Raw genomic sequence first — 20,863 nt, 5'->3', positions numbered from 1 at the left:
TTCAGAAGAGGTTGACTAAATTTTCTTTACAAATCTTACTTGTGTCATTTTTACTTTACTATGCTATTTTCTTATTGTATGTCATATTCTTAAATATTAAATGCTAGTCAATTTTATATGTTATCTATCATTTTGCCCCCAAGACTTCAGTAAAAAGGAGGGATGTTTGCAGTTCCTATTAGTAAAAAACAAACAAAACAAAAACCCAAAACTTTATCTCTATTTTTTGTTATATAATGGACAGAATATGGGAAATTATCAGATTTGTTAAAAATTACTAACAGTTTAAGCAAAAGATAATATATAATACCCTAGTAAAACAATATAGAGTTATTACTAAGATTTTGCATATGAATTAAGCTTTAAGTGATGCTTGAAATGTGATTTGAACCCAGTATCCAGGTGCTTGTTTTTCAATTTTGGTGCCCATCACTTAATAGCACACGATAACAGATTGTATGTAAGTACCTCACTATAGGACTATCATATAAATATATAAATAGTTGTGTTTCAAGGGTCACATGGAGAGATTTTTTTCTTCTGCAATAGGTTAGACTGATCATGCCATTTTTGGAATTGTCAGTCAAAGTAATTAAAATATCAGGTTGCTTGTGGCACTGGAGTCTCTTCTGTTTCAAAGTCATCTAGGAATGATCATGAACCAGTAATCAGGACACCAGGACATACTCTTGAGGCTTTATTTTGGTCATTTAGCAGCCAGTAGGAACATTTATTCTGAACCACTCTTGAAAGGCTGGTACTATGCAGGCTGGTACCATGTTGTCTGCCCTTATGCCCTGATGTTTCCCCTCTCCTCTGTTTCATTGCTATTTTGGAAAGATGAAGGGGCTAATTAATCTGTGCAATTAGGACTACCACTGCACCTAGATATATTTGTCTTTTTTACCCTGTAGCAATATGGTATTTAAGGTTAATGATTTTTGCTATTTTTCATGTCTTCTAACTTGTAACTCTAGCATATGGTACATTCTGATATGAATGCCAATGTATTCCAAAATTCCTTTAGATCAGTTAGTATGTACTCAAAGCTGCTCTGTCTAGCTGTGGTTCCAACATGCCACAGTGATTGAGGGTCTCATCACTGTTATTAGAATTCCTACTATAAGGCAACTAGAGGAATTTTGGAGGGTGGGAGGGGAATTTAGGCTAAATTAAAAACATATGCTTGCATTGCTCTTAATGACGAGCTTGATTATTCAACACAGCAGAATGCTCAATTCTCCCTATTTTCCTGGTTACTTATTTTACAAATAAAATATACTGTTTCCTTGTTATCTAGGGCTTGGTCTCCTTTTTTGCGTTATAAATGTATGATTAGTAGTGATCTAATGAACTCTTACTCCTTTAAGTATCTTTTGGAAAAAGAGTAACAACTAAACTTCTGAGGTTTTAGTGTCTAGCTTAAAAATCTTTCATGGAACAACTGAAGAAACTGAACAGCTTTGCCAAAGTGATGTCAGTATATTGCTATACAGGGAATCAAAGCCCTTTATAGAAAATGATACAATGACCACTCACGGGTTGTTTGCAGAAGTGTCTGTATGAGAGGCCTTTGGAGACAGTCAAAGCAGCAAAGAGCTTGGGAGAGAAATAGATGAGTTTTTTTGACAAGTACTAGACCTTTTTTCCCTGATTTTTTTTTTTCGTTAGTGGATATCCCACAGTTAATTTTCTCATTTTTGTGTGAAATACATCTCAGAAACCTACTTTAATGCTCAATTTTCATCATCATCATATATATATATATATATATGTAGTATTTGTGAAAATTCTGAAAATTCTCACTGGCCCGATTCTAATAATAAACATAAAAGAATAAATCTTATTGAAAAATAGGCACTTAGAAACCCAGAGACCTTCCACACAAAAGGAAAGCCAAATATTTGTGGGAGTTAGTCACCATTAAAAATAGACTTCACAGCAGCAAATCAAATGTAACATTAAATAAATCTGAAATAAAAGTAAGCAGGCTGTAAAAAGGTGACATTATAGAGCAGAGAGTTAGTTCGTTAAGGTTGGATGTTAGAAGTAGGTGTTCTTAGAATTGAATGCTTCTACTTAATATTAAAATTGAAATTTAGTTCATGGTGATTAGAATAGTTCTGTAGGATACTAGTTTTCTATCCCCTAAACTACCAGACTGCTAGTACATATCGATTCTTTAAGCTCTAAATTGAGCAGAAAATTTCTGTTTAATCTTTCATGAAATAGATAATATTTGTCTCTCCAATATTACTATTCAGGAACATCAAAATTTATACATGGTCCAAGAATTATTTTCAAACTATTGTTAAAAAGGGAGTACTCAAAAAAATAATACCACCTATAACAACAAAAAATAAAAATGCACACACATGAAATAAAACAACACTTCCTCATACCATGCATAAAAAACAACTCAAAATGGATAAAAGAATTGAATATCCGATCTGAAGCCATAAAATAGACAGAAGAAAATACAGGCAAAACACTACATGACATACATCTCAGTAATATCTTAAAGGATTCATTCCCCAAAGCAAAGAAAGTCAAGGAAAAGATGAACAGCTGGGATTACATCAAACTCAAAAGCTTCTGTGCAGCAAAAGAAACATTAACCAAAACAAAGAGACACCCTATTGATTGGGAGAAAATATTTGCACTCCCTACAACTGTTAAGTGACTGATCACAAAGATCTATAAAGAGTTCATAGGACTCAACAGAAACAAAGTAAACAATCCAGTCAAAAAATAGCTAGAAGAGCTAAAAAGATACTTCTCCAAAGAGGAAATGCAAATGGGCAACAAGTATATGAAAAAACGTTCATCACTTATAATCAGGGAAATGCAAATCAAAACCACAATGAGATACCACCAGTGAGAATGGCACATATTATAAAAAACTGGCAACAACAAATGCTGGCGAGGATATGGAGAAAAAGGAGCTCTCCTACACTGCTGGTGGGAATGCAGACTGGTCCAACCACTATGGAAAGCTGTGTGGAGGTTCCTCAGACTACTAAAAATGGTAGTAATTTACTACCATATAACCCAGTAATTCCACTCCTAGGAACCTACCCGAAGGACACAAAAACATTAATTCAAAAGGATACCTGTACCCCTATGTTTACTGCAACACTATTTATAATAGGTAATATATAGAAATAACCCAAATGCCCAAAACCAGTTGACTGGATCAAGATGTGATAGATATACACAATGGAATATTATTCATCAATCAAAAAAGATAAACTCATGCCATTCGCAGCAACATGGATGGAGCTGGAAGGGATTATGCTCAGTGTAATTCAGAAGGAAAAAGAAATATATTAGATGGCTGCACTTACAGGAGGAATATAGAGGGGAACCAAATAAGCAAACAGAAAAAATATAATTATAATACAATAAATAAAAAAACAAAAGTAACAGGTACCTATAAATCAGAGACATTCTGCAGGGGTAGGGAAGGGAAAGGGAGCAAAACAGGGGAGGGAAGAGCACAAGGGACTGTGATGATGGTTCATGGGTGAATTGGTGGTGGGAGTTTTATGGGGACTACACCTGAGAGGAGAGAACAAATATTGTACAAGAATGAATAATTATGTAAAATATATGTATATATAAATAAATTAATAAAAAACTAAAACAACACTTCCCCCAAAACAAAAGCCCAGTTTTTATTTATTTTTTTTCTAAAGATTTATTTATACATGCACTGGGTACAGTCAGAAGCACGCGGGGGTGAGAGAATTCACCAGAGCCGGAGCGGGGAGCAGAGCAGGCAGAAGGACCGAAGTACACTGCTGAGGGGAGCAGCGGGCGGCAGGAGAGGGCTACGCACCATGTGGGACCCTCCTCCTGTGGCCGGGAGCAACCAGGGATCTATCGAACCAGCGATCGAACCAGCGCTACAGAGGCTGCGGGCAGCTTTGCAACCCAGCGCTCAACCGCTGCACCACCGGGGAGGCCCAAAAGCCCGGTTTTTAAATTACCTTCATTATTGACCATTTTCTTTAAGAATTTTTGCAAAAGCCAACTGCCTTTGAGAATAGAATATTCTTTCAGGGTATTTCTCATGGCTTGCTGGAGAACTTTCCTGAACTATAGTTCTGTGGCTGCATGTCCAATTGTCTAACTCTACCAGTGACTCTGGTCAAGGTGTGTTAAGCAGTTTTTGCTTGTCTTAAAGTGGAATATTGTGTTTGGAGGCCAAGTCAATTGCATAATCATTCTCATTGCTTATTGACTAAAAAGTTGTGGCATCATGACAAAGCAGTGATTGTGTACTCCAGTAACAATTCATACCTGAACAGGTGGGGTCATATTCATTTCTGATTTTATACAAATTTGACAACTTTTCAGGAAAATACTTGATTTGGGCTGTATGAAAAGTGTTTCTGTTTAGTAATTCATTTTAGTTTTTCTTAACTTTCTCTGTGGGTGAGCAGTATGGTCAATTGATATGGTAAAACATAAAACATTTGAGAAAGATTCCACCATAAAACACTCTAAGGGATGAAGTTCTGGGACAAATGACTGTTTTATGATTCCCATTCAAAAATTTACTAAAGGCAGTTACTATAAAAACATCTACAAACTTCAATGGAAATATACAGGCCACATTTATAAACATGCAATTATTAAAGAAAGACTGAAAATTGCACACAGAGTTGTATAAATTGTTGTAAATTACAAGGTGATTGCATACTAAAATATGTGTGTTTTAAAGGAGAAAAAGTAGATGCTGTTGGTTATTATTCTAAAGTAAAAGATAAACATGGAATCAATATCATAGTGAAATTGCTTTTTAAGAAAATGGCAGGAGCTTAAAAGATGAATTCAAAAATAACATCTTTAAAGTGTGAATTCACCTACAGGGACTATACCTGAGGGGAGAACTCAAACAACTGTCCAAAAATTAACAATACTGTAAGAAAACAAATACGAATTCACCTTCTTTTCTACTTTTACAAGTCAGCCCTGCACCTGTCCCCATTGTTCAGAAAGTCACTGTTTCAATGGTTCTCAAACCTTCAAAAAATATTCCTTCAGATTAAAACTGTTCAAAGGCTTTTATCTTTTTCCTTAATGAGGATGTGGTAAAAATAAGATCACTGGGTTCCGATTTTAATTTTGCACTTCAAACTTCTTTACCCATTGTGAAAAAGAACACCTTTACACCTTTTCATTGAGTTAGCGTGTTGGCACATGCTATTTTTGACCTTGTTATTTTTTTTTTTTTTTTTAGTATAGTACAAAATAGCATTTTGAGTACGTTGCTGGTTCCTCCTGTTCGCAATATACACAGTACCCAAATGTCTATACAGCATGTCATTGTATCTCATAGCTTACATGTCCACTTTCCTTGGATAGAATGTGAACTGTTTAAAGACAAAGAATATGTTTTATTGCTCTCTGAGTCTCTTTTATGTGACATAGTGCATGGCATGTAATAGGTGTGTAGTACATACATATTCTATCAAAACATGCTCTAGATATTCTTATAATTGAACATATCTGTAGTTTTTAAATTCAGAGTATTTTCTTTTGAGTCCTATTTCAGACTTGCTTTTTATCTGAAAGGCAATTTAAACTTGTTTCTCTATGTTAAGCTAACATGGGTATTTAAAAAAATAATATGACACTATGATTTTCACTAAACTAGGAAAGCTTATTTTGGAGCTGCTGGGACTTTAGATATTTGAAGTAGTAATTACTTCCTCCATAAATGTTACCTCTTAGAGTCAAATACTGCTTTCCTGTTTGCAGTTCAACTTTTTACTTAAAGGAAAATGTCTCTTATTCACAATTCTCCATGCTGTATTAGTCTATATGGTAATTCTCCATTTCATTTATTTTGGTAGAATTATAAAGTTAATGGAACAAATCATAATCATGATAGAAGTTTACCTTTTTGTAACAATTATTCTGTGTCAAGCAACATGTAATCAATACCCACAGAAAATGTAAGAATGTATGATATATATGATTTTAAGTTTATTTATCTATCTCATCTTTGAAAGTCATTTTTGTAACTAGTTAGCTATGTGGTCAGGATAATAATGCAGTGAAATCCATCTCCAGATTTTGTAGTTTTGGTTCTTTAAATTTCTCAGTATCCATCAATAAAATTTAAAACCATATATTTTGAATAATTATGGAATTATGGAATAATTAAGTTTCAGTGAAGTACTTATTATTTATAAAACCAGTAAATAGCCTATATTGGGTGGCACTTAACAGAATACTATCAAGTCATTGTAACTCACACTCTAATAGATGGATTACCCCAATATCAATATTAACTCTTAACTTGGTGATAATAAATAATGTTGAAACTGACTATTATCATTTTAAACTTACCATAGCCTTAGGTTTGGTTCCCGAACTGGACACTGTAGTGGTGGAAGATGGTAGGTCAGTAGACTCGGTGCTAGAATACAAACTTATTTGTGTCTGCTTTACTATAGTGGTATCTGCTCCACTCTCAGATCCTGGCTCCAGATTCTATTTGGAAAAAAAAAAAGAATTGATATGAAGGTCACGTAAATACTTCCTAATTTCTTTCTCCCTGTTATGGGTATCTCTTCACCTACTCCTCCTTCAAACACACACTGACACACTAACACATTATTGACAACTGGCACTGACATGTCACCTGAACTCATGCATTATTTTGTAAAGACGATTGTACTATTCAGAGGTTCTAATTTTAGAATGCAAATACTAAAAAGAAAAAGGTAACATACTGCTTTAGTAAATAAACAGTTTATTATGCATTGGATGTCAACAAGGACACTGCAGTTAAGAGTCAGTAAATAGAAGCCCAAAGACACCCTGTGATGACTGTGTAACCTTGAATAATTCTTTAACACCTCTCTACAATAGGGTCAAGTATAAGCACGTGAGAATACAATCTTCTATGTACCCACTAAATTTCCATGATGAAACCTATCACAATGGCCTGGAATCATTTAGCTCAAGTATCTATAAATCTAAAAAACTGTAAGCTATTTGAGGGAGGAAATTATGCTTTGGGATTCAATTTTCTCATCTGAAAATCAATATAATAACAGTATGCATACAGCTTCATGACACTGGTGAAAATAATTAAAGAGGAAAAGTAATGGAAAGATATTTCATGTTCTTCGAAGAACAGATATTGTTAAAATTACGATACCTGAAGTGATATATATATTCAGTGAAATTCCTATGAAAATTCCATTGACATTTTCTACAGAAATAGAAAAATTCAAATTCCTATGGAACTAAAGAACACTGATCAACCAAAGCAATCTTGAGGAAGAAGAACAAAAATAGAGACATAACACATCCTAATATAAACTATATTACAATCCTATTGCAATTAAAATGGTATGGTATTGGTATAAAAACAGACACATTGACCTAAGGAACATGATAGATAGTCCATAAAAAGACTTCTGCATATACAATCAGATAATATGTGACAACTTCACTAAAAATACACAGTGAGGAAAGATATTTTTTTCAATAAAAGGTGTTGGGAAAACTGGGTATTTACATGTATAAGAATGAAATTGGACCCCATCTCTATCTTATGTCACTCATAAAAATTAATTCAAAATAAATTAAAGACTCAAGTGTAAGACATGAAATGATAAAACCCCTAGAAGAAAAATAGAAGAAAATCTTCTTGACCTTGACCTTAACAACAACTTTTTGGATCTGACACCAAAAGAACCAGGACAAAATCAAAAGTAAACAAGTGGAATGTATAAAATGAAAATGCTTCTGCCTAGCAAAAGACACAATGAGATGAATGAGAAGTCAAACTATGAAATGCGAGAAAATATTGACAAATGATATGTAAGATAAGGGGTTAATATTTAAAAAATAAGGAACTAATACAATTTGATAGTAAAAAACAACAATCCCATTAAAAAATGGGTAGAAGACATGAATAGACATTTTCCCAAAGAATACATACAAATGACAAACAGTTACATGAAATGACACTCAAACTCACTAATCATAAAGAAAATGCAAGTCAAAATCACAAGGAGATATCACCTCACACCTGTTAGAATGACTATTACAAAGAAAAAAAATATAAGAGTTAATAAGTGTTGAAGAGGATGTGAAGGTGCAGCCACTATAGACAAAGAGTATGTAGGTTCCTCAAAAATTAAATAGAGAACTATTGTGTGACTCAGTAATCCCATTCTGAGTATATACATGAAGGAAATGAAATCAGTATCTTGAAGAGATATCTGAAATCCTATATTAGTTGCAGCATAATTCACACTGCTCACGATATGGAAACAACCTATACACTTTGATTGGTAAATGAATTTTTCAGATAGGAGATGGGTTGTGGAGAGATGATGGAGCAACAACTATCAATGAAGGAATCAAATTAATTTGATTATTTACTTTGAAATATTCTGCCCCATAATCAGAATGATTCTTGAATGATTTCAGAATCAATAATAGAACTATATTAATCAAAGATTCTGATACAGTAGGTGTTCCTATTTAGAGTTTTCCATCCCCTTGGTCTTGATGTAATGTATTTCTTATTACATAACAAAAGTAATAGACTAAGAATGTATTCACGACTTAGTTTATAAAAGTATCTTATCTCATTTTCTAGAGTGTACAAACTAAGGCATTTATTGTAAAGCTAATATTAAGTATGTAAGGTGTATAGCTGGTCCTGGAATCTGAGTCTCCAAATTTTATTTTAAATGTCAGAATCTCAGAGGAGTGTCTGTCTTATATAAAATTAATAAAAAGTAAAATAAAATTTTACTCTGTTCTACTTATTGTATTTCAGAGTGAAGTTTAGAGTGTTCTCAAGTTAAATTGTCATCTAAATTCTTTATTGTAGAGTACTGAGTGACTTCAGCAGCATCCATTCATTCATCTGTCCATCTATCCATCCATCCATCCATCCACCCACCCACCCACCCACCCACCCATCATCCATCCATCAACCATTCAGCCATCCTTCCTTCCATCCACCCACAAAGAAAATATTTACTAGACATCTCCTGTGTTCAATGTAAATTTGTGGGACACTGGAAATAAAATATCAACTAAGATAGACTTAGCTTTGCCAAGGCATTTAAAACATATTGTTGAAGACTGTTAATTAAGGAAATAAGGTACAATGAAGAGGATTTGATCACTAGAAAACAATCTCACAAGGTGATCCTCCTTATCTATTAGTAACCATTTTTGTTTAAATAACATAGGTCTCTTATGGACCCTGCATGGATCAAAGAATTATTTGGGTGATCTTCATGGAACACTACTAGGGTCAGATATAGGTAGATGCTGCCATCAAAGATGGCAAGACTTTGTAAAATAAAGAGGCTTCATTCTAACAGGCAAAGTGGAAAGTGGAAAGCTCACAGGAACATGCCGCCGCAGGTTTGTTGGTGTGCTGGATGGAGAGGAGCTGGTGCTGAGCGCATTCTCAATGTCCTGATCGAGTTGGTCCAGTTTCATAATTAGCAGAACCATGGAGTCCAGCCGCGCCCTATCTCGATCTTCTTTTATTTCCTGAGGAACAGAACATGTTGTTACTGAATCTGAAAGGCTATTTCTTGGGAAGAATAAAAAGTTCCCTGTTCTTTAATGTGACAGAAAGGACACTGAATAAGTAGGCAGTCTTCTACTTAAAGGAGAAAGGAAGTTCTACTCTGTTTCATCAAAGGGCTCTTCACTGAGAAGATACTGATCTAATGCCAAAAAAGCACTTTACATGAATATTAAATATATATCTTCTGGAGCAAAGTACAGAAAAAAGAAGTATCAGATTAATGAGTACTGATACATATTTACTACTTTCCAATTAATTATTTTTGGGAAAAGTTATACAGTCCACTTCTTTTGTTATAGTACAAGTCCATTTTAACGTATCAGTAATTATGATTAGACATTGAGACTTTTAAAGATATATACAAGAGAACACTTTTAGAAGAATATTTCTGAATATATGGATAATGGGAAAAGAATAAAACAAAGCAGGTTTTCAGTTTGTGCTGTGGCTGTTTTTGACTCTTATTTTGCATTGGGCCATTTATCTACTGTTTTAGACTATGTCACTGTCAATATTGCTTTTAAAGCTTTTTATCTGTCACATGCCCTTTTTAAAAATAAGAGCCCACAATAATATATATTTCTGTAAATGATCATAGTTATATATTCTGAATTCTCCATATTCTAGGCAAGTATTTATGGAAATATTCCTGCATATAGGATTACTGAACCCTTCTCATTCACCATGCAGAGTTACTTGGGCATGAATAGTGACTATTGTTGTGTATTCAAATCAAGACACAAGGATTCTCCAAATTCCCTGAGGCAAGTTATCAAGGCTGTATAAGATACTGGATGAAAACTAAGGGCCTGGGCAGCATAGTAAGGACCTACTCTTTTGAGGTGAATCATTATTTGTGACTCAGTTGCTATCTTCTCATCTAAGGCATTTACTGGGTGAAATCAGCTTGGAAAAGACCACTCATGGTGACCTCAAATGGAAAATGTCAAGACAAAAGTTTGGCACAAGGGATCAGGTTAGGGGCTTTACTTTGGTGATGGTTTTATAATGGGATGACTGAGGTGGGTGTCTGAAGCAGATCTTTTATTTTGTGTTTGGCATTTTTCTCTCAACCCCCGTTAGATTCCATAGTCACTGTCAGGATGGACAACCTCCCCTCCCCCCAGCAACAGGAACTAGGGTAATTTTGTGGATTCATTTTATTCTACAGTAATTCTATACTTCAAATAACTAGTGGTGATTGTTATCCTTCCATAGCATCACCTTTCAGATGCAAAATAATTATTTAATCTGCTTATAAAGTAATCATTAATTAGCTATTAAGTCATTTGGGTAAGATGAACTTGCAGACGTATGCCAATAGACAGAGCTAGTCCTGTTTCTACAAAGATACTAACTTTGAGAAAAATTAAATTTTTTGAGATGTGTCAGTTCTTTCACAATAGTATGCTGTGATGGTTACTTCAATTTCCTTATATTGTCCCTGCTATCTAAAACACTTAATGAGGCTCTAACAGATAATTACAGGGGTTCTGCCATTATAGCATTTTATTGTGCTAAAGACTGTCTAAGATATTTGCACACAGACCATAACCATACTAAACTTCATAATCTTCAATGCTGTATAACTCTGTTATATTCTAAAGAGCATTATTTATAGTATGATTATCTATTACCTTCAAATAGAGTCTCCAAAATATTAGCAATTGCTTTGTTTAATTCTAAGTAATCCAGAAATCGAAAAATTTTGACTGAAATTTCCCTTAATTACTCCTACAATGCTTTGCTTTTATAATTTCTCTTTTAAACCAAAATTGTGTTTGGCAAGTAATTTTTTTGCACCTTTATATCCACATATATTTTTTGTGTGATTGTCTTTCATTTCTTAGTTACAACATCCTCATACAATACATTGCAGGAATAATAATAATGAAATACATATAAGCCAGTGAAATAACACCTCAAAAAGCCTTAGGAAATATATCTTGATATTCTTCCAGCTGCTAAATTAACATAGGACAACACAAAATATCCTGAATCTATCCCAGTTTCATTAGCAGTCATCTCAGAAATAAATAGTCTTTGAAAAAAATAGATGTTGAGATTGTGCTTTAAAAGTGTTGTGAGTCCGACCAAGTAGGATTTATTCCAGGGACACAAGGATGGTTCAACATCCAAAAATCAATCCATGTAATCCAACACATTGACAAAAAGAAATATAAAAACCATATGATAATATCAATAGATGCTGAGAAAGCTTTTCAACAAAGCACAACACCCATTTATGATAAAGGCCCTTGAAAACCTTGGGATACAAGGAACATACCTCAACACCATAAAGGCCATATATGACAAGCCCATAGCCAATATAATTCTCAATGGTGAAAAGTTGAAAGCATTTCCATTAAGGTCTGGAACAAGATAAGGATGTCCACTCTCACCACTGCTTTTCAATATAATACTGTAAGTCCTAGCCAGAGCAATAAGACAAGAGAAAGACATACAAGGAATCCAAACAGGGAAGGAAGAAATCAATCTATCACTATTCTCAGATGATATGATAATATACATAGAAAACCCCAAAAACTCCAAAGAAAAACTAATTAAGCTAATCAATCAGTTTAGTAAAGTGTCAGGATACAAAATCAACACAAAAAAATCAGTAGCCTTCCTATACACAAACAATACATCTCAAGAAGAAAAAAAAAATCCCTTTTATTATTGAAACAAAAAAAATCAAATATTTTGGAATAAACCTAACAAAAGAGGTAAAGGACCAATACAAAGAAAGCTAGAAAACACTGTTAAAAGAAATAGAAGAAGACACAAAGAAATGGAATGCCATCCCCTGCTCATGGATTGGAAGAATTAACATTATCAAAATGGCCCTCCTACCAAAAGCATTTACAGATTCAATGTTATTCCAAGAAAAATTTCAATGACATTCTTCAAAGAAATAGAACAAATACTGATGAAATTCATATGGAGCCACCAAAAACCCCAAATAGCTAAAGCTCCCCTGAGAAAAAAAGGGGGGAATGGAGGCATCACACTCCCAGATTTCAAACTATACTACAAAGCCATAATCATCAAAACTGCATGGTATCAGGAGAACAGATACATGGACCAAAGGAACCAAATAGGAAATCCAGAAATAAGCCCACAGATTTATAGTCAACTAATCATTGACAAAGGAACAATGAATGCGCAATGGAGCAAAGAAAGTTTGTTCAATAAATGGTGCTGGGAAAACTGGATTGCTACATGCAAAAGAATGAAGCTTGACTACTACCTCACACCATGCACAAAAACGAACTCAAAATGGATTAAAGAACTAGACATAAAACCTGAAACCATAAAATATATAGAAGGAAACATAGGCAAAACACTACATGACATGCACCTCAAAAACATCTTTATAGGGCCTCCTTGGTGGCACAGTGGTTGAGCGCTGGGCTGTGAAGCTGCCTGCAGCTTCTGCAGTGCCATTTCGATCCCCGGCTGCCGGACGAGAGTCCCACATGGTGTGCATACCTCTCCTGCCGCCCGCTGCTCCCCTTGACAGTGTACTTCGCCAGTCTGCCTGGTCTGCTCCCTGCTCTGGCTCTGGTGAATTATCTCACCCTCCTGTGCTTCTGACTGTACCTGGTGCTTGTATAAATAAATAAATAAATCTTAAAAAAAAAAATCTTTACAGACACATCACCCAAAGCAGTGATAGTGAAGGCAAAGATAAACAGCTGGGACTACATCAAATTAAAGAGCTTCTGCACAGCAAAAGAGACAATAACAAAAACAAAGAGAAACCCCACCAACTGGGAGAACATTTTTGCACACAACACTAATGATAAAGGACTGATCACAAAAATCTACAAAGAGCTAATGAGACTCAACAAAAACAAATAGGCAGAAGAGCTAAAAAGAAACTTCTCCACAGAGGAAATACAAATGGCCAACAGGCATATGAAAAAATGTTCAGCGTTCAGCATCACTTGTAATCAGGGAAATGCAAATCAAAACTACAATGAGATACCATCTTACACCAGTGAGAATGGCACATATTTTAAAAACTAGCAACAACAAATGTTGGTGAGGTTGTGGAGAAAAAGGAACTCTCCTGCACTGCTGGTGGGAGTGCAAACTGGTCCAACCACTATGGAAAGCTGTGTGGAGATTCCTCAACCTACTAAAGATAGAGCTTCCATATGATCCAGCAATTCCACTCCTAGGTATTTACCCAAAGAACACAGAAACATTAATTCCAAAGAGCACCTGCACCCCTGTGTTTGTAGCAGCACTGTTTACAATAGCTAAGCTTTGGAAACAACCCAAATGCCCAAAAATAGATGACTGGATCAAGAAGATGTGGTACATATACACAATGGAATATTACTCAACAATCAAAAAAGATAAACTCATGCCATCTGCAGCAACATGGATGGAGCTAGAAGGGATCATGCTCAGTGAAATAAATCAGAAAGAAAAAGAAAAATACCGGATGGTCTCACTCATAGCAGGAATTTAGAAAACCTAAATAAGGGACCAGGAAAAAGACTAATTGTAATAAAGAAAAAATTAAAATCAACAAGGAACTGTAGACCAGAGACACACTATTGGAGGTGGGGGAGAAGGGATTAGGGTTAAAAAAGGGGAGTGGGAATTGTATGGGGAATATAACCAAAATGCAAACACATACATTGTGCAAAAATGAAAAATGATGTAAAAATTACATAAAAATAAAATAAAAAAGTTGTAAGTCCATGAGCTGAACATGAAATTTTTTGAAATGATCTTCCCAAAAGAATTTAACCAAAGTCTTGGTCTATGATATTCTGCTAGAGAAATAAACTTACTGCTTGCTTATTCATCATCCATTACATTCAGCCTCAAGTAACGGACCAGTATCATATGTTATATATTCATAAAATTTCATAAAACATATTTGACTACAAATAAATGCTTTGGATAAATATTTTGTCATTCTCTTTAAAGTCCAAGTATTAATGTTTCACTATGTTCTAACCTTTCATATTGCCATGGGTAAGCTACAATAAATAGTCATGCCTGAAAACAGAGCTATATATTTGCAGATTTTGGTTATGTTGTCTTTGGTTAGTGGAGTTTTCCCCTTAATGCTGTCACTATAGTCCAAGAAGGAGAACTTAATAGATGAGGATGCCTATTAATAAAGTTCTCAACATATCAGCAACTTAACTTTCTTAAATCAAGGCCATGATGTTAAATTTTCTCCCCACCTACCTTCCTTTCCTGTAGTCAGTTTTTCTGGGTCAAGCACTATTTTTTTTTTAAATAATAAATTTTATTGTTATATTCCCCATACAATTGCAGCCCCCCCATTCTGACCCCAATCCCTCCCCTCCCGCCCCGCCCCCCTAAAAGTGTCTCTGGTTCATAGTTTTTTGTTGATTTTGATTTTCACTTTCTTAAAGTTATTCATTTTCCTGGTCCCTTATTTAAGTTTTCTAGATTCCTGTTATGTGTGAGACCATCCGGTATTTTTCTTTTTCTTTTTGGCTTATTTCGCTGAGCATGATCCCTTCCAGCGCCATCCATGTTGCTGCAAATTGCATGTGTTTATCTTTTTTGAATGCTGAGTAATATTCCATGGTATATATGTACCACATCTTCTTGATCCAGTCATCTATTTTTGGGCATTTGGGTTGTTTCCAAAGCTTAGCTATTGTAAACAGTGCTGCTGTAAACATAGAAAATGGATTAAAGAACTAGACATAAGACCTGAAACCATAAAATATATAGAAGGAAATATAGGAGAAACACTATGTGATATGCACATCAAAGACATCTTTACAGACACATCACCCAAAGCAGTGATAGTGAAGGCAAAGATCAACAGCTGGGACTACATCAAATTAAAGAGCTTCTGCACAGCAAAAGAGACAATAACAAAAACAAAGAGAAACCCCACCAACTGGGAGAACATTTTTGCACTCAAGCACTATTAAAGGGACAAAATATCCATCAATGAATAAGAACTAAAAGGTCCCTGTTTTCTTGAATACTATAGCCATTCATGGGAAGGACATGAAAGTTAACAAATTCATAAATAAGGCAGTTTAAGAAAGGAACAAGTGTAGGAAGAAAACAAATGAGATAATGAGATAAATAATAACTGCAGGGGAAGAACAGCACTTTATATAGAGTTGTCAGAGACTAATCTTCTATGAAAATGGGGACAAAAGGAATGAGGCAGAGGAGAGAAAGGAGGAGAGGAAGAAAAGGAGAAAAGGAGGAGGGAAGATGAGAGGAGGGAAGGAGGGGATGAAGCAGGGAGAAGGGAAGAAGGGAGGAGGAAGGGACACAGAATTGGGAAGATAGTGTCCCGATCAGCTGAAGAGTGATGCAAGGGTGCTGAGGCAGGGAATGAGTTTGGTGAAAAAGATCTGAAAAAATGTCAGAGAAACTGGAGGAGGGAAAGTGGGAGTAAAAGTAAGTGAACACTATTATAAAACGAGGTTGGACACAAATAGGAGCCAAATAATACTCTGCAATATGAAGGCCAATATAAGGTAAGTTTTATTCTTTGTGCAATGGAGCCACTGACAAGATAAAAGCAAATTATTGATTTACTATATTTTTTAAACTTTTAGAGTGCTTTCCACATATTGGCAATCAAACATTTTTTGGAGTCTCGCCATATTTTATTTCCGGCAATGCCATGTGACAACACATGTGAAATAGTTCATTTATCCTACAATTATTCTCCTGGTTCATAGTCCTTTTCATGCTTAAGTCTGAATTGGACCCATATTACAGCGATTATAAGAAGTAAGTTACTTTTATTACAAGACCCTACATATTTTGAGAACCAAGAGATAGAGAAGGCATTCTTTTCTTTTCTTATCCCATAAGAATATGGGAACACATTCTTAGAAGTAGGGAGTGGGTGTCACTGGTATGTAGGTAAATGTTTAGCAGCTGGATCTCCAAATAAAAAGAAACCCTCATTTGTAGTATGTGCTAATTTCGGTGATACAAATACTCCCATTGCCAATTTTAAGCTACCACTAGACATTATTGATTGCAGAGTTAGAAGAGGTACACAGAAATGGCTCTTTTGAACTGATAGGATCTGGTGCATGGTGGCTCCAGCACACCTCAGGAGTGGGGGCTAGTAGGATGGAAATTCATCTTACAACATCACTCAAATAGAAATGTTGATAGCTAGACCAATTGTTGTAATAACGGATTAGTTGGATTAGTTGATATAATAAGGTATTGAAGTAACACATTTTATTTATTTAAGGGAGTTACTTTCCTTAAAATTTGCTCTTGTTGCCCAAGTAAAATTCAATACAAACTGCAGATTTAAAAAGAGTTCTTATGAAAGATTCTCTTTTTCTTTTAGCAGTGCCTCTTTTATCTGCCTTCCTTGTATTATCCATTACTTTTGTAATTGACAAATCTTTATATTTGCATTTTTACTTAAGCACGTCAAAACACATTTCTTTAAGCTACCCATGTGTCTCTTGGATACTTCACTCAATGCTTAAGGACTTAGAAATCTAGAAGTACAGCACAGCAGTTCTTGGAGTCCTGAATTTGCAGGAGAGGAAAGTGAATCCCAAGGACTTTGAAGTTCAGATAGTTCTTTCATTGGTAAGCTTGAGTAGACTGAGCTTAGCTTGCTCCATTCCTGTCTTGGTCTCTTTTTATCATGACATTTTGTTTTCCTTCCATAAATGCAATTTTAAATATAATATCAAAATGCAGGCATCATGCTTTCTCTCCTCAAAGTTTCCATTCCTTCTAACATAAACACTATATTTTGGAAGAAAACCAAGACGACAATTAATTGCGAGAAACTGCAGAAGTGTATTATTCAGTTCTTTATATTTTTTTATTTAACAATCATTCAAGATATGTTTATTGACCACCTATTGTGTGTTACATATAATTCCCTAGAATGTATCCTATTGTATATTTTTATGGTCATAATTTTTAGAAATATCATGGAGTCAAATTCTGCCTTCCTCTGACTTGCCAGTTTCTCCCTCTGCAGTGTCTGTTCTGTGAAAGACTTTCAAATATTTGGAGAATTATGTTGTGCCCATTCTTTTTTTTTTCTTTTCTGGGTGAATCATTCATAGATCCTTTAATTATTTCTCATATGACATATTTTCAAATTCTTATTAGCCCTTTTTACTCTCCTCTGGATATGGCATAATCCTGTCAATGACTCTATTAATGGTTGGTGACTAGAATTAAAAGTATCACTCTACATGTTTTTTGACTAGGGCAGAATAGACAAGTACTACCACATATTCTATACACCCTCTTTAGTGCAGCTTAAGAATTAAGTGCTTTCGTAGAACATGAACAGACCATTCTTAATGGGATAGCCATAATCTGCCTTTTTAATGAGGAAATACTATTTAATTGACTGTGAGCTGACCTTGAAACAATGGTGTGATATATGGCTCCTTTTCCCAATATGTGCCTGTGTATTGCTAAGAACAGAAACATCCTGTTGTCTTGAGGCTATTACTAACTGTTGCTAGGGGGTAGATAATATATGTAGCTGCTATGGAAGAAATTCCAGTTGTATCTCTTTTAGACACAGGTCACTGGCTCCTCAGACAAATGAAGAGAGAAACTTCTGTTTGATTTGATTTGTTGCCAAAGACCTAACAGTGCCAAGTCACATGCTGTTCATTGGGAAACCTGAAATACACTCCTTATTTACACCCAAGAACTGCTTAGTCCCTGGGCAGTGAAGTCACTTTGAAGCAGTGGTATCTGGGGAATTCAACAGGCCATTCTCTCCAGGAAGCATTTGAATTGGAATCTTCTGGACAGAAGCCTCCATACCCTCTTTCCTTGTATCTGGAGAAAATAATTCCAGCTCTTCTCTTTCTCCAGAAGTTCCTCATTGAACAACACAAAACACAGCACACTCACAGGGATAGAGAGGATGTGCAAATTACTGGACATTTTACAGCTGGGCAAATATGAAGACCAAAGAAAAGTTGCCTCCTCTAGAGACATACAGGCTCTGTTTTCATAATGCCAAGCATTTGGTAGAAAACCAAAAAATTCAGTAAAATGCCTGGATGTTTCCAAAACAGAGACTATTTAGTTCAGTAAATATAGCACTGCCTGAAAGTCCTGCCTGTCAATGAGTTGTGTATCACACAGACAGCCATAATACATTAAAGTCTAGGCCAAGAGCAGAACTAAGATTTCCTGTTTCATAATCCAAGGGTCTGGTTCTTACCCTGCCTTGGTTCTATGCACATTAACTGGCTATTCTGGGCTGGTAATACTCCTTGCTTACCCATGAAAGAAAAGGACCTTTTAGCAAAGGACTTGGCTTAACTTCATTGCGAATTATTTGATCTTCAGCCAGCTGGACTGGTATGAAATCTCATATTAGTGCTATACATTTCATTTAACAATAAATTTCTCATTCTAGACTTTCCTTACTTAAAATAATATCCTGCTTAAAGAAACAGCAAGTTATTAAATCTTTTTTAAAATTTTTCTGAATTTAAAATCTTCTGAATTGATAGAAGTGAAAGATAATATAATTATCCAATGTCAGAATTTCTAGACAAGTTAAGAAAATCAGTCTTAATTTTTATTCTTTGGCATTTCAAGACAAAATTTATATAATCTGGGGGAAAATAAAACAAGCCAGTAGCTAGTTTCTATTTGCCAGATATGTTCTGTTTAGTGACAAAATTTTTGTATATTATCTCTAATTAATAGTAGCATGTGCCAAAGTCATAATATTAGATAGTGGGCAATGATAAATAATATCCTTATTTAAAGTTGTTACAAGGAATCTTTTAACCAATATGTAAACTGTGGCTTTATATTTAAGTGTTCATGTTCATTATTTATCTCCTCTGTATAAGGCATATTGAAGAAAATTGGTTTCTCTTCTGCCTGATTATCTTTAAGATTTCCAAGGAGTCTTCAAATGAAGCATTTCTTAACTGGAACTTTTGTATAAATTGCCTACACAGTTTCCGGAATAGTTTCAAAGGACATTTATGCAGCTGGTCCTGAGGCGTGCTCAGAACTGGCAGGTGTGAACTGGAAGAGAATTGTGTGGGCAGCAATTCCTCTCTATCCCCAGGAAATCTGAGGATAACTTCCTCCACTGGCTTCAAAGGCTCATTTTTGGAAGTGGGATGTAATTTCTACCTAAATAATTAGGTAAGCATCCTGAAACTAGTCTTCATGTATGTGCTAGTGTTACAGACTGATTGTCAGGTCATAATACATTTATAGACACAAAGCCAGTCAAAAGCAACTTTTCTGATTGTTTTCTGTCATCATGCTTACATGATATCTACAAATCTCTGTAACTTTTTAAAAACAATTTCAGTAGTTCTTTGCTTGAACTTAGGTATTAAAGAGAACAGAACTTTTCTTGGTTGGAAAATGTAAGAAAAAATCTATTTAACATTAAAATTCATAAACTGTTTTCAGGAATATTATGATGGTCTTTTGTTAAATGTCAATAATAAAGAAGATAAAATAAAAAGTTATTCCTTTTCCATAAGAATAAATGATTAAATTAGGAAAAAAAATGCTTTCTATGGATGTAGTTCCTGTAACATTTCTAGTTTTACTTCTTTTCACTCTTCCCAATCCTGTCTAGCAATCCTTAAATGTCACATTTGAGGACCTGAGGACTACCACTATATATTCTTTAATATTTTTCTTTAATTTGACTTACCTTTTTTAAGAGTAATAAAAGAGTTTTAAACACATAAATGCTTTGTAATACATAAGTCATAACCCTGTGTTTTTTGAATGCATATCAAACCACAAAATTATCAAAAAAAATCCTTAATTATCTAATCTAATCTCCCCTAAACATAGTGATTTTAGGAAATACAATACTAGAAGTACAGACCTTCTTTTGCTTACTCAAATAGGCCATGTTCTCTCTGATTTGCAACTAGGATTACCAGTTAGCAAATAAAAATTATAATTTGAATATACAATCCAATTATACAATACAAATACATGATTCAATTATATTTGAATTTTAGATAAATGAGGATACTTTTTAGTATAAGTATGTCCCAGATATCATATGGGACAATATTATATCCTAATGTTTTATCCTAAAACATCATTGTTCAACTGAAATTCAAATGTAAGTGGGAATCCTGTATTTTATCTGGCAACTCTATTTTTTACCCATGTAATAATGCTTCTTCAGTTCTTTACACTTCTTCCCCTCTTAACTATATGAGAGGAAACCCTTGGCTTCAAATACAATGTCACTTCAATGGAGATGTCTTTCACAAGTTT

The 20,863-nt window shown here is 34.6% G+C and overlaps 1 protein-coding gene across 3 annotated transcripts in view; it reads right to left on the bottom strand.

Moving 5' to 3' along the window:
* Positions 1 to 20,863, bottom strand: part of DLC1 (DLC1 Rho GTPase activating protein) — a 365,361-nt gene that overhangs the window by 251,603 nt on the left and 92,895 nt on the right. For all 3 annotated transcript variants that reach the window (XM_054700826.1, XM_054700827.1, XM_054700825.1), the window contains exons 3-4: positions 9,400 to 9,549; positions 6,364 to 6,507 (exon numbers count right to left, since the gene is read on the bottom strand). In XM_054700826.1, the coding sequence (XP_054556801.1) occupies positions 6,364 to 6,507; positions 9,400 to 9,549 (294 nt within the window). The remainder of the gene's footprint in view (positions 1 to 6,363; positions 6,508 to 9,399; positions 9,550 to 20,863) is intronic.

This window comes from Talpa occidentalis, unplaced genomic scaffold, assembly GCF_014898055.3.
Source record: "Talpa occidentalis isolate TD23 unplaced genomic scaffold, MPIMG_talOcc4v2.1 talOcc4.4, whole genome shotgun sequence".
Classification (NCBI taxonomy): domain Eukaryota; kingdom Metazoa; phylum Chordata; class Mammalia; order Eulipotyphla; family Talpidae; genus Talpa; species Talpa occidentalis.
This window is presented reverse-complemented; position numbering and strand designations above follow the sequence as displayed.